This window comes from Taudactylus pleione, unplaced genomic scaffold (assembly GCF_031769625.1).
Source record: "Taudactylus pleione unplaced genomic scaffold, aTauple2 ptg000016l, whole genome shotgun sequence".
In the NCBI taxonomy this organism is placed as follows: Eukaryota; Metazoa; Chordata; class Amphibia; order Anura; family Myobatrachidae; genus Taudactylus; species Taudactylus pleione.
The window spans coordinates 39,654,233-39,671,043 of NW_028284418.1; the positions used below are offsets into that span (position 1 = coordinate 39,654,233).

The following is a 16,811-nucleotide window of genomic DNA, read 5'->3' on the forward strand; positions in this document are numbered from 1 at the left end:
GTGTTCAGAATAGACTGGAAATTAGTGGAAATTAAGGTTATTGAGGTTAATAATAGCATAGGAGCAGAAAAACCAACACATTCTGTGATTTTAGCTGTTTTTATGCTTTTTTTTTTAAAAAAAATACAGATCAAAAACACAAAATTCAGAACCCAAAACACGGAAGGGTGGTTTTGGCAAAACCAATCCAGAGCCAAAACACGAAGAAAGATCCAGATCCAAAACCAAAACACAAAACACGAAAAGGGGCCGGTGCACACCCCTAATATATATATATATATATAAGCATGCGGAAGGGCACTGCCTTATATAGTTAAATGCCGGGTGCCATCCAAAGGGAGTAAATATACTTGCAGTAATCCTTGGATCCCATGAACAAGTTTATAAATTGTATATTTGTTGCATTAACATCATTTATATTAGTTGTCCTCAGTGGTAGTTGTTAGGTGCGTGCTATATTTGTTGTTATATGTTTACCTCTGCCTCTGCTTTGTTTGTGTAAGTCTTTGATCTAACCATCGGCAGCTGGTCTCATTTGCCATTGTATTGTATTGTGTGTCTCTTTGTTTATTGACAAGTTACTATGGTGATGGTTCACAGTCGGTCACACGTTGCTACGTGATGACGTCATAGTTCAGCGCTGCCGGGCGGGTGTGTGGTCCCGCTGCAGCGAGGCTGGTCATTCACTGGGTGATCTTATATAAGGTAAAATATGTGTAACAAACCTGTATGTCCTGATGAAAATGCCAATTACATAGGCATTGAAACGTTGACACGTACGATTGCAGTGTATTTCTTTGGCGTGGAGTGCCGCACGGATGAGGGGTATATATATATATATATATATATATATATGCTGTAAAGTAAAAATGCAGCATCTTTTCCACACCTGCCTAAAACTTTTGCATAGTATATATTGTAGTGAAAGAGGTTGTCTCTCTCACCTAAATTGCCCACATTCCTGTGGGATCAGCTCCCTCCAAGGTAGTCTGGAGTGAACCCTGTTTAGTTTGCAGCAAGGGAGGTGTGGAACTCCATGTTTTCACAGTTGCACAGGCCCAGCTGCAACTCAACACTGAGCAGCAGAGGAAGAGTTTAAACTCTCACACACCTGATGCTCTTTGCCTTGATGCTGTATAGCGGCCAGATAGTAGGACTGAGTGTCTGTAGTGCCAGGAAAAAGCTATGCTGGGAGTGCATAGCCAATTGTGGCTGTAAGCCACTGCTGACTGCTAAGCACAGGGAGTGCTGGAAGCTTTTATGTTGTTTGCATATTTTCTGTTATATACCTGTGTGTTTCCAGGCCTAGGCTCATGTATATTAAAGTGAAGTGTCTGCTGCCATTAAAAGACACTGCTTTACCGAGTACCTGCCTGTCTGGAGTCCTCATCTATACCCCCCATGTAGCACTCACTGCAGCTTATTCATCCAGGTGAGGTGCAACCTCAGTGTTACCAACAATTCATTGTAGTCTACATAAGTGGAAGCAAAAATTTAGAGGGCACTCACCATTGCATCAGATAAGAAAAATGTTCTTATTACTCACATACCACCAGTGTAACAGTAAATAGTCCGACATTTCAGTCTCATGTCAGACCTTTTTCAAGGCATAACAGCTCCACAAGATGCCACAACCATCAGCAATAGTCAATTAAATGCTAAAAAAACACAGTTTATATAGCACAAGCATAATTTATCAGGTGATAGGAATGTAATCAATGTGTAATCCGGGACTGTGCTGGAACGCACGCCTACTAAGCCACGCCCCCACAAGGTAATAGAAAACCAAGCCTCAGGTTGAGGAAACCAATAGGGAGTCACCAAGAACACTGCGCCACATCATAGTGACAACACTACACTAATCAGGTGGTGCGTAGTCACTTTGATGGAGTCAGAACATGAATCAGAAGCCCTGTGAGGTATATGAAATTTGCCAACACTGCTGAACTCTCTAATTGCGGGCAGCAATATCACAACCCAGTGGGTGTGGATTGATAGATAGACAGTATCTAGATAGACAGTCAATAGCTAGACACCAGAAGGTAGACAGGCAGTAGGTTGACTGGGACAAAAGGTTGACAGGGTTAAAAGGTTAACAGGTAAATGGTCGACATGGATTTAGGTTGACAGGGTTAAAAGGTTACTAAAAAATAAAAAACTGTGCTGGCATCCACAATAGGCTATGATTGATGTAAAAAACCTGTTTTAATTATCAGCAGAGAGATATTCTCAATTAAATGTAAGCATAAAAGCACAGTAAGACAATATAACATACAAATATAGAATTGTATCTAGTACAATGTGTAAATGGCAGTATAAAAATGTACCCCAGAACGGACTACCCCACAGGTATTTGGACAATGGAGATTTCCATCTAAAGGGGAGAGGAACAGGTAACATATACCTCTCGATTAAATTATAAAGAGGACTTTGGCTTCTATACATGCATATAGCTTTATACTCCAATTTATGACAAGCCGAGTCACTTGGATTATACCTCCTTTATTCACAAATAAGATCTATATCTGGATAAGGAACTGTAATTATGCACGACTTGTTTAAAGTGGATATTTCTTGATATATATACAGTATGGTTTTGTTTCTTGTTTTTTGATATTTTTATGAGATGCTAACAAGCTACTTTTGTATACTGCCATTTACACATTGTACTAGATACAATTCTATTTGTATATTATATTGTCTTACTGTGTTTTTATGCTTACATTTAATTGAGAATATCTCTCTGCTGTTAAATAAAACAGGTTTTTTTTACATCAATCATTGCCTATTGTGGATGCCAGCGCAGTTTATTTTTTTTAGTAATCTGTGTGTTGTGGGACTTTTTGCAATTACCCCCTCAAACTGCGGCAGGCATCCCATTTACAGGTGTAGCTCAGGCGCTGAGATCTTGTGGGAGGGTCAAAAGGGCAACATGATCAAAAGGTTGACATACAAATAGTCGACACAGAAGAGGTCAACACTTTAATTGTTATTTGCATGTTGACCTTTTGACCATGTCAACCTTTTAATCCTGTCGGCTGTTATGCAGGGTTAAAAGCCAGGGGTCCCTCCGTTCCTGAGCACCCCAGGCCTGGGCTGAAACCCAGGGCTCTTCCCTGCACCCCTGGCCGGTGGGTGCAGAGTTAATAGTAGTAATAATCAACAGCCACACCGCTCACAGCCAGTAAGCTCTAGTAGTGGCCTCTGATTGGCTGGCAGCCCGGCAAGTGCAGGAAACCTTGTGGGTTCTTTCACTTGCCGGGGCAAACAGACTAGTATTAATTTTTTTTATTTTAGGGAAAAACTGGGATATCTACTGGACAAGGGGACTGAATACCAGGGACAAAGTGAGTATAGTATATGTGTGTTTGTATGTAATAAACTTTTACTATGTTCAGTGTATGTGTACTGTGGTTCTTTTACTATATTTTTTACAATGGGGGTACCAGTGCAAGCAGCTTGCTGGCACTTGTAGTTCTACAAGTGCCAAAGGGCAGGCATGCTGGCACCTGTAATCCCACTGTAAAAAACAATAGTACACATTGATTATTATTACTATTACCCCTGCACCCACCGGTCAGGGGTGCAGGGAAGAGCCCTGGCCTGGGGTGCTCATGAGAGGGGGGATCCCTTTATTGGGGGGTCCCCACCTCCCCTGGAATTACCACCCTAGGCTGACTAGTTTGAGGTGTTAATGTTTTGGCTGTGGCATTACACTCCGACTAGTTTGAGCCCTGTGCTGATTTAAAAATACAGGAACCTCACGCAATTTTTCCCCGTATTTTTTAAATCAGGATTGGCTCACAGAGCCCAGTGCTGGTTCATAAAATGCAGGGGACCCCTATTTTGTCCCACATATTTTTAGAACCAGAACTGGTTCACATAGTCCGGGGCTGTTTATGCTTTTGGCAGAAACCCCACATTGTTTTTTTTTAACAGATTTTAACACTTTTATTTTAACAATAGACACTCAAGCGGCATGCATGTATGTCACTGATATAAGCTGCATTTTTGGGAATATTGGGCTACAGGGAACACTGAGAACATGAGTAGTAAACACCATCACATACACCATCGAAAAACATGATTCAGCAAAACATGATTCTCAGTAAATTTTGAGTGTTCCAGCTGACACAAGTCACCTGTGTTCCTGTGATGCTGTGCATGTTTAAACTCAGGCAATCTCGGGTCAGACACAATTCTTAGTAAATTTACCCCTAAGTGTTTACATTTTCAATGTACTACCAAATGTTTTTTTTACAATAAACACACATGCTAAGCAGATTTTTTTCTTTGACAAACTGAGCACCATGTAAGTGTGTGGCATAAAGTAAAGAATGTTTCAAAAAACATACGTGCAGATGAATGAAAGGTTTAGGAGAATTGTTATAACACTTGTTGAGTGAAAATTAAGCTATTTCATACTAGCTGATATAATATTATCACTATCATAGTTGCCAGTCTATATTTTATACTCTAGAACAAGGCTAACTGCTTTATGAAGGGCCATCTTTCCATTTTTTTCATATAGTCGTCTGAAGGGCCAGATTTCTACATCGATCAATCAGTAAGAAGAACATAGAAATATGGCTCTTCATATCCCAGTTGGAAAGATTTGTCTTAGAGTATAAAATATTCACTGGAAGCTATTATAATGTTATGATGTAATAACTTAATTTTCACTCGGCAATGTTCTATTCTAATAAGCTTCCTACTAGTCCATCATTCATCTGCAGCAAATCATTTGTGATACTGCATTTATTTCTACACTTGTCGATCCATCAAGAGATGCACGGCAAATTATAAGCTATATGAACAAAGAGTAATCTGTCTCTTGGAAACAGCTAATTTACACCTGTTTTATGGCATCCAACACTGTTAAATGAGAATAAATTAAGATAATTTATTGCCCACTCTGCTCAAGATAATTTTATACGTTGCCAAGTCAAATTAACACAACAGGAGGGCATACTGTATTTTCAAGTCGTGGATAAAAGGATAGCTCTTTAGCAAGCGACATATTTAATCTCTAACTGTGGGGGTAAGTGCCTAACCCTAACCCTCCCCTTGGTGCCTAACCCTAACCCTCCTTCCTGGTGCGTAACCCTAACCATCTGGGTAAGTGCCTAACTCTAACCGTGGGGGTAAGTGTCTTAACCCTAACCCTCCCCTTGGTGCCTAACCCTAACCATCTGGGTAAGTGCCTAACTCTAACTGTGGGGGTAAGTGCTTAACCCTAACCCTCCCCTTGGTGCCTAACCCACCCTCCTCATGCCTACCCCTAACCGATGGGGTAAGATATATATGTCAGTGTGTACCCAGCTGAACCCTAACTGTCCAGTAAGTGCCTAACCCTAATCCTAAAAAAAAATAACCATTTTCATGTCGAACTTTTGACCCTGTCGACCTTTTGTACCTCTCAAACTTTTTACATGTATAACTTTAGTGTGTCTGACTTTCTTTCTGTGTCGAACATTTATCTTTGTCTAACTATTGACTGTCTAACATCTGGTGTCTATCTAGCTATTGTCTATCTAATTACTGTCTATCTATAGTCATGAACCCAATTAAGGGAATGTCTACAGTTTTCATTTTAATGATTTTACAACTACATCAACTGTTGCATTACAGATGGCGTTAAGAGTCTGTACCTAAATGTTCATCACACAATTCTATTGACAACATGTTTGCAATATATAACCATGGCTATTTTAGCTAATCAACGTCAATTTTCTAAATCCAAGTAAGAATAATGATGTAATAGGATATACTGTAACTTTCCAGTGGATTGAAAATTGAATGCACAGAGTCTGTGGGAGGAGAAGCTTTATGTTCCAAACATTCAGTGCAGAAAACTACCTACTGTAACAATAGGAGATATATGAAAGGCACATCAGGGTGTTTCAGCCCACATCATGACTAAAGTGCACTTATAGGCAAACTTGTATATGCCTACAATTTTTGTGTATTTAAAAGTCATCATCTCCATGTTTCATGAAAATTATTTAGCTTTATAGCAAATATTAGCGTTTACCCGCAGCTTTGCTCTCGTGGATGTCTGTTTTTACAAAGACAGTAGTGGCATCTAATATTGTGAGGTATATTTTATATTGTAGACATTAATCACAAAATGGAGTGTAAACAATATTTTCAGTTTTTCCTTCAAGGATTAACACAAAAAGATGCTTGGGACTACTAACTTGTGAGCAAGTTACTTAATCTACAGTAACGCTGCAAGGTTGCAAGTAACATGAGCAGGGGCTCTATGATATGTAGTATTTGTCTTGGTGCACCATCAACTGGATTGACATGTATACTGCAACGTCATGAGTCAAGATAAGCTGCCTGATTAGTGCTTAATATATAGTTGGATTTTCCTGCAAAATAGATCTTTATATATATATATATATATATATATATATATATATGTGTGTGTATTTATATAGATCTGTCCTCTTGTATCTCTGCCGCTGATGTGACAAATTGCATCACATATGGTGTGAGTTGCACATTTGCGACCGAGTATACATGCTGCGTAGATGATGTGATGCGTGCGCACATTTGCTAGCAAAGCGACAAAGATGGAAGAGGACACATTTGTATTTGCATACATATATAACTGTTTGCGTTCGGGGTGTGCTATATATATATATATATATATATATAGGACTTGAGGAGCCTGTGCAAATTCCAATAAAACAGTTTTTGTCTCCATAGTCATTTTTGGCTTGGGGAGCCTGCACGCTGCACGTGCTGAGTGTCAAGTGTCTATTTTTTCTTTATTTCTTCTCTCCCTGATGTCACATTGAGATAATACATACCTCAGTTTCTTTCTAGGTGACTTAGATATACAATATTTAAAACGCAATCCAAATTCATCCCGTAGTTTTTGCATGATGCCGTAATAAACAACAGAAAACAGATAAACAAAAATTCCGAAATTTTTTTTTTTTTGTCTCCATACTTCATACACTGTCCCAAGGGGTACATTTCTGCAAAAGAAAATTCTATGTACAGACACAAACATTCCAACTTTATTATAAGTATAGATAAAATAATAAAACTTCAAAATGTGTTTTCAAGGCATGTTTCTGTGATTTCAATTGGTAATCTTCTCAGAGGTTGTGGTGCTAATGTACTTCTTTACAAAGGAATTCATGCCCTTGTATGGGATAAATACATAAAGTATGAATGTTATCTATACTTAGTTTGTAATTTTATTTGCTTACTCTTTTCTGCTGACACAGGGTCTGATTCAGCAAGGAACGCAGTTGCTAATACGCACACAATCGGTTGATTAATTCACACTGCGCATGCATAGGTATAACAGTGCGCATGCACGAACCAGACGCTGCAGTCAGAACTGCGTACACAAAGGATACGCAGATGCATGACAGAGTGATTGACAGGAAGTGCCGTTTGTGGGTGGTGATGGGGGGTGGACGTGCGAACGCAGGCATGCCAGTGTGTTTCAATGCCGTTGCATGGGCGTGTATAAATTAGCATCTGCAATACCAGGCACCTCCTGAGGTCTCACAGCATGTGCAGAAGTTGCCAATTCTTGAGTGAGGTCTGGGCTTCCTTAACGGTACGTCTGGGTCCGATGTTACTCGTTGTTACCGATTGTTCCACTATGTTGGTCAAGTATACAGATGTGAGTAGGGGGAAGTGGGCATCCTTATGTCAGGCTGTGATCGCAATGCGAATGCAAACATTTAAATATCACCACTGATATTAGCAACGCAGTTGCGTGCGTACAGTATAAGCAGAATAGCGATCCATGCTGAATCAGGCCCACCATGTGGAACAGGAACAGGAATGAGATGACTATGGTGACTGCTGGAATGAGGATGCCACTGATGCAGGCCCAACTGAATCCTCTCTGCTCTTTAATTATAAGTTATTGAAAAGTTTAAATACAATAATGAAAAAAAAATAACTTACATCCTCCATAAACTCCTTTCTGAGAGAGAATGACTGCTTTCCCATTATACCAGTAATTTAATCACGAACTCTAAAAATAGCATTTTTTCATGGTAAGCAATTACTGTACTATATGTTCTTATCGCCATGCCGAGCTGTGAGAGGTGTAGGGGACTCATTTGCAATTAATCTTTTTCTCTGACTCATCAAAGTTATAATGATGAAGTAAATAGAATATGTAATCCTCTGATTGAGTATTGTATAATGTATTTTACATTCCCTTGCATGTATTAAATACACAAAGGCCATAAAATAGTACACAGACATACACAAACAAAAACCCACACATACTATTTGGCTCTCTCTTCTCTCCATTATAGCATTCTAGTCTGCCATCAGTTCATTGTCAACATAAAATAATTTTTAAATATTGTTGAACATGGATTACTGTTTATTACACTTTCATTTGTTTTGTATCAAAATGCAGTACATGTCTACTAATGCAGCGATTCTCAAAGTGTGTGTCGCAACACTTTAGTGTGTCATGACTTAATGCCTCGCGTGTCGCATAGAAATGGGCCATGACAGCTAATGACAGCTGGGTCTCACGCAAGGTCCAGCCAATCAGCAGAGCAAGGGACAGAGAGACTAATTTCCCGTTCTCCCCCCTCTGCTACACTGACAGGACACAGGATGCATCTGGGGCAGAAAGAGTGATTTCCTGCTGTCCCCTTGCTCCACTGCCTGCTACAGATGCACTGTCATTTGTCAGCAGCCATGCACCCCTGGCTTCGATTAGGAGCTGCACCACAAATGTAGGCAATCTGCAGCAGCCACTGCAAACTTACAATGCTGTTGTCACTAATGCCCCATGAGTATCATCTGCCAAATGACACCTGGCTTCCATTAGGAGCTGCATCGAGGAGGCAGGCAAACTGCAGTGGTCAACCAGCAAACTCTCGCAAATTTACTGGGGGTAGAAGAACCGGGAATGTGTTAAGGGGGGGGGTAAGGGGTGTTTTTTGTTTTTTTAAATTGGGAGTGTGGGCTTTGGGTTGGTATTGTGGGAGTGGATAAGAGGTGTTTTTGGTATGGTTGTATATGAAGCACTGGTGGGAGTGTGGGCTTTTGATGAGTGATGTGAGAACAGGAGGGAGGTATGGAAAGGTGTAGACAGAGCTTGGGTAGCTGTAAAGAGAGCAGGGCAGGAAACAGGTGCTGGAACTATGAAACATTCCTTTTTACTGGTAACTACAGCTGTAGTGGGCAGTAAGTTGCAAGTAAACTGCCACTTAATGATAATATATATATTAATATATATATATAGATATAGATAGATAGATAGATAGGATGGCGGCACTCCACGACTTGCAGTGATGATCAAAAAACTTTTAATCCAAAATCCAAACGTTTTGGGCCCGTGCCCTTTGTCTGAGTATCCCAGACGAAGGGCATGGGCCCGAAACGTTGGATTATGGATTAAAAGTTTTTTGATCATTACTGTCGTGGAGTGCTGCCATCCTTTCTATGAGCTCTACGGGACCTGGTGGTCCATGGAAGGCACCCACGCCATTAACTCTATGTTTCTATGAGTGCCGGGACTGTGCTTTTATATATATATATATATATATATATAAAATACTGTGCAAAAGTTTTAGGAAGGTGTGCAAAAATGCTGCAAAGTAAAAATGCTTTAAAAAATAGAAGTGTTAATAGTTTATTTTTTTATCAATTAACAAAATGCAAAGTGAATGAAAATGAATCAATATTTGGTGTGACCAACCTTTTCTTTCAAAACAGCATCAATTCTTCTAGGTATACTTGCACAAAGTCAGGGATTTTGTAGGATTATAGTAAGGTGTATGAGTAACCAATCATTCCAAACAGGTGATAATGATCATCATTTTCATATGTAGGTTGAAACACAGGGCCTGATTAACTACCATATGCAACTGCGAATACGCACGCAATCTGCTGATTGTTTCACACTGCACATGCATACGCATCACAGTGCGCATGTATGCACTGGCAGCAGCGATGGGGACTGCGATTGCAGCTGCTACGCAGACCCATCGCAGAAGAGTGATTGACAGGATGTGCCGTTTATGGGTGGTAACGGGGGGGTGGTCAGGGAAACGCAGGCGTGTGTTAGCACGCCATTGCAGGGGCGTGCACAAATTAGCCACTGCAGTACCATGCGCAGTCTGAGATCTCATAGTGTGTGTGGATGGTACAAATTTCTGAGTAAGGTCTGGGCTTGTGCAAGTGTGCGTATGGGTCAGATGTTACCAATTATTTTGCTATATTGCTAAAGTATACAGATGTAAGGGGAAGTGGGAGTCCTTATGTAAGGCTTGCGATCACAATGCGAATGCAATTGTTTGCATTTCACCACTGATATTAGCAACTTTGTTGCGTGTGTATTAGCAGAATAGCGATCCTAGCTGAATCAGGCCCACAGTCATTAACTGAAACAGAAACAGCTTTGTAGGAGGCTTAAAACTGGGTGAGGAACAGCCAAACTCTGCTACAAAGGTGAGGTTGTGCAGGACCATTTCATGTCACAGGTCATAACCATGGCAAGACTGAGCACAGCAACAAAACACAAGATAGTTATACTGCATCAGCAATGTCTCTCCCAGGCAAAGATTTCAAAGCAGACTGGGGTTTCAAGATGCTGTTCAAGCTCTTTTGAAGAAGCACAAAGAAACGGACAATGTTGAGTACCGTAGACACAGTGGTTGGCCAATGAAACTGTGCATCAGATAAAAGACACATCATGCTTACTTCCCTTCAAAATCGGAAAATGACCAGCAGTGCCATCAGCTCAGAACTGGCAAAAACCAGTGGGACCCAGGTACACCCATCTATTGTTCAGAGAAGTCTGGCCAGAAGTGATCTTCATGGAAGAATTGTGCCCTTCTGCTCCACAGGAGGTTTCTGTCCTCCCTGAGCTCGCCTTCGACATGGAAACAAGGCCATACGATTCAACTATGCACGAAAACATAGGAACTGGGGTGCATAAAAATGGTGCTCTGGACTGATGAGTGAAAATGTTAAATAGTTGGACTGTAACAGAAGGCAGTTTGTTCACCGAAGGACTGGAGAGTGGTACAATAATGAGTGTCTGCTGGCCATAGTGAAGCATGGTGGAGGTTCCATGCAAGTTTGGGGCTGCATTTCAGCAAAAGGAGTTGGGGATTTGGTCAGGATTAATGATGCCCTCAATGCTGAGAAATGCAGGCATGTACTTATCCATCATGCAATACCATCAGGGAGGCGCCTGATTGGCTCCAAATTTATTCTGCAGCAGAACAATGACCCCAAATATACAGCCAATGTCAATAAGAACTATCTTCACCGTAAAGAAAAACAAGGAGGTCTGGAAGTGATGATATGGTCCCCACAGAGCCCTGATCTCATCATCATCGAGTCTGTCTGGGAATACATGAAGAGACAGAATGATTTGAGCAAGCCTACATCCACAGAAGATCTGTTGTTATTTCTCCAAGATGTTTGGAACAACCTCCCTGCTATGTTCCTTTAAGTGTACCTAGAAGAATTGACTCTATTTTGAAGGCAAAGGGTGGTCACAGTAAATATTGTTTTGAATGTAGATTTCTCTTTCGTTCATTCACTTTGCATTTTGTTATTTGATACAAAAAATAAACTATTAACACTTCTATTTTTAAAAGCATTCTTACTTTGCAGCATATTTTCCACGCCTGTCTACAACTTTTGCACAGTACTGTATATATATATATATATAATATATATACTTCACAATTCATTTGAGTGCAAAAAGTTCATAAGCTAATACGGATACAAAGCAGAGAACACACACTTGTGAGTACCGGTAATTAAAAATGTCAACACTTTGCTAAAGTTCAGAAACACATTCATATAGGTTTGAAACAGTGAACTTCATCAGCAGAAGGTAATGCACACAGTTAGAGCAACATCATGCTGGACAGGATGTCTGCAGATAGAGATTCAGAATTACCAGAATTACACCAGAATCACTCCATGACATGAATACATCATACTTCATCAAGTGGTGTAATACAACTGAGCCTTACACCTACAGTATATTTATTCTAGCTCAAACACATTTACATATCACTAACATCAGATGCATCTCCGAAGACCTATAATTGCAGAGGGTACACTTATTGCATTTAAATGGTTAATATAAGCAATTTACAATTTAATCTATATCAAATTACTTCAAATATCTTCATAATATCTAATCACCATAATATTAGTCTGTGGGTCAGCATTTACACTTTAATTAATCTCATGCAACATTACAATAAAATACAATGTCACATACAATTTTGGAATGGGATTGAAATGCCGGTGGTTGTTTAGCCGCCGGTTCAAATCCCGACAGCGGATGCCTGACATGAGGAGATCCCGACTGGGGTAGGTAAGTATACTAACCCTCTCCTGCCCCCCCTTCCTAACCCTAACCTTCCCTTAGTGGTGCCTAACCCTAACCTCCCATCTAAGTGCCTAAACCTAACCTCCCCCCCAGGGGTGCCTAAACCTAACACCCCCCTCCCCACACCCTAAACCTATCCCTCCCAGGGGGATGCTTAAACCTGACCTCTTCCCTGTGGTGCCTAACCCTAACCCTGTCTCCTAGGGGTGCCTAACCCTAATCTCCTCCCCCCCACAAACCTAATCTTAACCCCGCTAGACTCCCTAATACTAACCCTACCCCGCGGCTAAGGGTGCCCCGGACTTACCTTCGTTCGGGCTGGCGTCCTCGGCGTTCCGGCGCCGGGATTAACATAGGCATAGGTGTTTTCGACGCCTATGTTACATCCCTTGCCAGGATTCCGCTGTCGGCATTGCTGGTCTCATCACTACATGCGGCCACCGGTCTCATCACTATATCCCTACAATTTCATAACATATTACAAACAGCTATGCGAGCATCCAAGAGGGCGCACAAAAAAAAAAACGCCCAGATCCAGAGCGGGCGCTCGTTCAGAGCGTCCGGCTCTGATTCAGGCCCTCTATTTATTGGATTTAAAATGGCACATACACAGAGTATAACCAGCATGCATTGAATGTAGTCCGAATTCCCACAATATTCTGCAGTGTAAAGAACCTATTGTGGCAATTGGTATTACATTGAATGGACACGCAGTACAGGCATATGACAGAAGTAAGCACAACATAAAGAATCAGAGGGTGGAGCGCTGTTACCATTCTTTCTTTGTATTGTGTATAATAGGAAGGGAAGGACGCCCTTATCATACATCAGCTCACCAAAAACAAAAGAATAGCAGCCCAGTGCTCAGTATTATTCTTCTTTAATATGTATGTACACGTATGCACTTATTTTATGTGACCACCCAATGTACGTTAACATATTTTATAAATACAATAACTACAATAAAGTTATTTTTAAATATGTTTTTATATATTTCAAATTATATGTCAAGTATGGGGATGTCACTCTTCAGTGTGTCACAGCAGAAAAAAGTTTGAGAACCACTGCACTAGTGTATTTAAAGAGCCCTCTGCTGGCAGAAAAAAACATTGCTTTTAACATACTGTATGCCTGTATAATATACAATATAATAAAGGTGATGCTTTTAACATACTGTATGCCTGTAAAGGTGATGCCTATAACACAAGAGTAACTTTTTCTAATATGGACATTTTATTTGATGATTGCTTTCCAAAATGCTTATGATTAAACTTATGCAGTATATGCCTGACATTTGTGAATCCATTTGTGATGACTAGATTCTTTAAAATTATTCATTATACATTGTGTATAGACTTACTGTTCTTTATTATGTTACACATGACCACTGATACTGTGTTTTGGATTTGCTTGGATTTACATTTATGATTGACAGGGCTATAAAATGTAAACATGTTAGTCATTGTCTAAAACTTGAAAAGTTTATGTGCTAAAATGTATGGTGCTTTATACAACATTTCATACAGCTATTAATGTGCTGCATGCATAAAGTTGAACTTTGATGGTTGCTGGTCATAATATTTGAGCAATTAATTATTTTGTGGTAGGTTTCTTGTTGACTCTAGTCAGTAATTTCCTTTCCTCTTGCTATTTTCCATCTCTGGCAGGTTCCGTTGCATTGTATATCCATTCCGAGAGAAGCTGACTCTGAGAAAAGCTATATTCACGATCATCATCATCTGGGTTCTAGCTCTGATCATCATGTGTCCATCAGCGGTCACTCTAACTGTGACCAAGGATGACTACCATTTTATGGTAGATGACTATAATAACTTCTATCCTCTCTACTCTTGTTGGGAAGCATGGCCTGACAAGGAAATGCGGAAGATTTACACAACTGTCCTCTTTTCACACATATATCTCGCTCCTCTCACCTTGATTGTCATCATGTATGCTCGCATTGCCTTCAAACTCTTTAAATCGTCTGCCCCAATTCGAGGATCCGTGTCTGAAGAACATGAAGGTCGTAGGGTTTCTAAGAGAAAAATAAGAGTAATAAACATGTTGATTATTGTTGCACTGTTCTTTACACTCTCTTGGTTGCCCCTGTGGACTTTAATGCTGCTCACAGACTATGGAAATCTCAATGACCATCAACTCAACCTGATTGCTGTATATATATTCCCCTTTGCACATTGGTTGGCCTTCTTCAACAGCAGCGTTAATCCAATTATTTATGGCTACTTTAATGAGAACTTCCGCAGAGGTTTTCAGGAAGCCTTCAAAGTTCAGCTCTGCTCAATGACAAGAGAGCACAATGACACATATTCAGCAAGAAAGAACAGTGGGTTTATGTTTGGGGTACGCAACAGAATTTTTGTTGAAGTTCAACCCAGCGACTCTGCTCAAGGCTCAGACTCGTGTAATAGTACCAATGCAAAGGGTGGTATCTTCTCTTTACGGAGTGGGAGAATTGCTCATCATGGTATGGTAGTTGAAGAGTTAGACAATAAAAGCTCCAATAACACTGTCAGCATACCAGCATGGGACATATAGAATAGACATGCAGTGGACTTTGGATGCTTGGAATTATAATGCTAAAAGGATAGCAGAAAATGCTGAAACAAATTATGGGTCTCAGTGTTGATATAGGGTTAATGTAAGAAATAAGTGATTTTTTTTTAGTTTTGGTTCCCATGATGATACAAACTGCTGTAACTAATAGCATCAGGTGGAATTTGCACAAGTTAATTGATTTGACTGAAGGGATAAAGGCATTTAATTGACTTTCAAACTGATGAGATTGTCCCCATGGGTTTACATATCAAAGGGGTTTTCAATGAAACATGATAAACTGACAACAGTAGATTATTATTGCATAAAGTAAATCTGTAGCATATTTAATTCAGACATTCAATTAACTACTGTTGAAAGAAGATGAAAATGAACATGCTCTTCCTTTCATTATGTATATAGCTTTTGACTTTTCTAATTAAGTGCATTATTGCTATTATTTGATTGCTTTTTAAAGCTGCACTATTAACTGGTAACGGGTGGTAGTGCAGCCCCCCATTCTCCACCGCCTTCTTCCTCATACGCAGCTGGAGCCCTGGTGCATGCAGATTCAATTTGTAATCAACAAAAGGGTGGTGGAGAGGGGCGTGTGAGAACTCATCACAAACTTCAGTCTCTTGGAGCAGGTATGTGGCATATTTAAATGCATTAGACTACCAAAGCCCAGTGAAACCCCAAGGTGGAACTATAGGGATGGCTATAGTGTACAGGTGGTGTGAGCAGACCCAGGGGTCTATGTACTAAGCCTTGGAGAGAGCTAAAGAGGATGGAGATAAAGTACTAACCTATCAGCTCCTGTCATTTTTCAAACATGACAGGAGCTGATTGATTGGTACTTTATCTCTATCTACTTTATCTCTCTCCAAGGCTTAATACATAGACCACCCCTAGTGACGTTTCTCCATTGGCTATGAAAGCCCCCACTCTGCTTTACTGAGGTTCTGCAGTGGCCAATACATATATACGCAGTGAAGCCCCATTTGATCTTTTCTTATTTATTTCACAAAAACTTGTCTCATCTGAATTAATTGCAAAATTATTCTTGGAATCTAATCTAATTATTTATTACACACTATTGGGAGATACTTGTGCTGTGTCACTTCTTCAGAGCTTGAAGAGGGGAAAATAAGACATTACTGCTCTAAATTACTTCTGAATGTATACCTGTATGAACATTTTTATTTTGAAACTATTTTCTCTCCTAAAACCAGCATAACGTGGGATATTTAGGGAAAGGAAACCGACAGCAGTGCCCACAGCAACTAGTCTAACTATAAATGCCATTTCTTTCATGTGCAGTTCACAAAACGAATGCAAACATTTTATTGGCTTCTATGGGCAACAGTCACACATTTTTCCTGTGCATAAAAGTACCTCACTGAACATTAATCTTATTTAGGGGCAGCACAGACAGTGTAATGGATAGCATTACTGCCTCACAGCACTGAGGTTGTTAGGTCGATACCCACTACGGCCCCAACTGTGTGGAGTTTGTATATTCTCCCTGTGATTGCGTGGGTTTCCTCTGGGTGCTCCGGTTTCCTCCCATACTCTAAAAATATACTGGTAGGTTAATTGGCTCCTAACAAAAAATAACCCTAGAGTGTATGTGTCTGCATGTGGTAGGGAATATAGAGTGTAAGCTCCACTGGGGCAGGGACTGATGTGAATGGCCAAATATTCTCTGTAAAGCGATGCAGGAATATGTGTGCGCTATATAAATAACTGGTAATAAAATATATATATAACCTTTTCTGACATGGAAAAAAAGATTCCTTTAAAAATAAATAAAAAATGTTTTAACCGTAAGTAAACTTGAGCAAAAACTGTTGCACACTTAGGGCCTGATGTAAGATGAATGTAAAGATGC

At 40.1% G+C, this 16,811-nt stretch overlaps 1 protein-coding gene across 1 annotated transcript in view; it reads left to right on the forward strand.

Moving 5' to 3' along the window:
• The window catches only part of NPFFR1 (neuropeptide FF receptor 1), a 219,356-nt gene extending 204,041 nt beyond the window's left edge, over positions 1-15,315 (forward strand). The window contains exon 4 of the mRNA XM_088473654.1: positions 14,035-15,315. Within this exon, the coding sequence (XP_088329780.1) occupies positions 14,035-14,923 (889 nt within the window). The 3' untranslated portion in view covers positions 14,924-15,315. The remainder of the gene's footprint in view (positions 1-14,034) is intronic.
• The last annotated feature ends 1,496 nt before the right edge of the window (positions 15,316-16,811 follow it).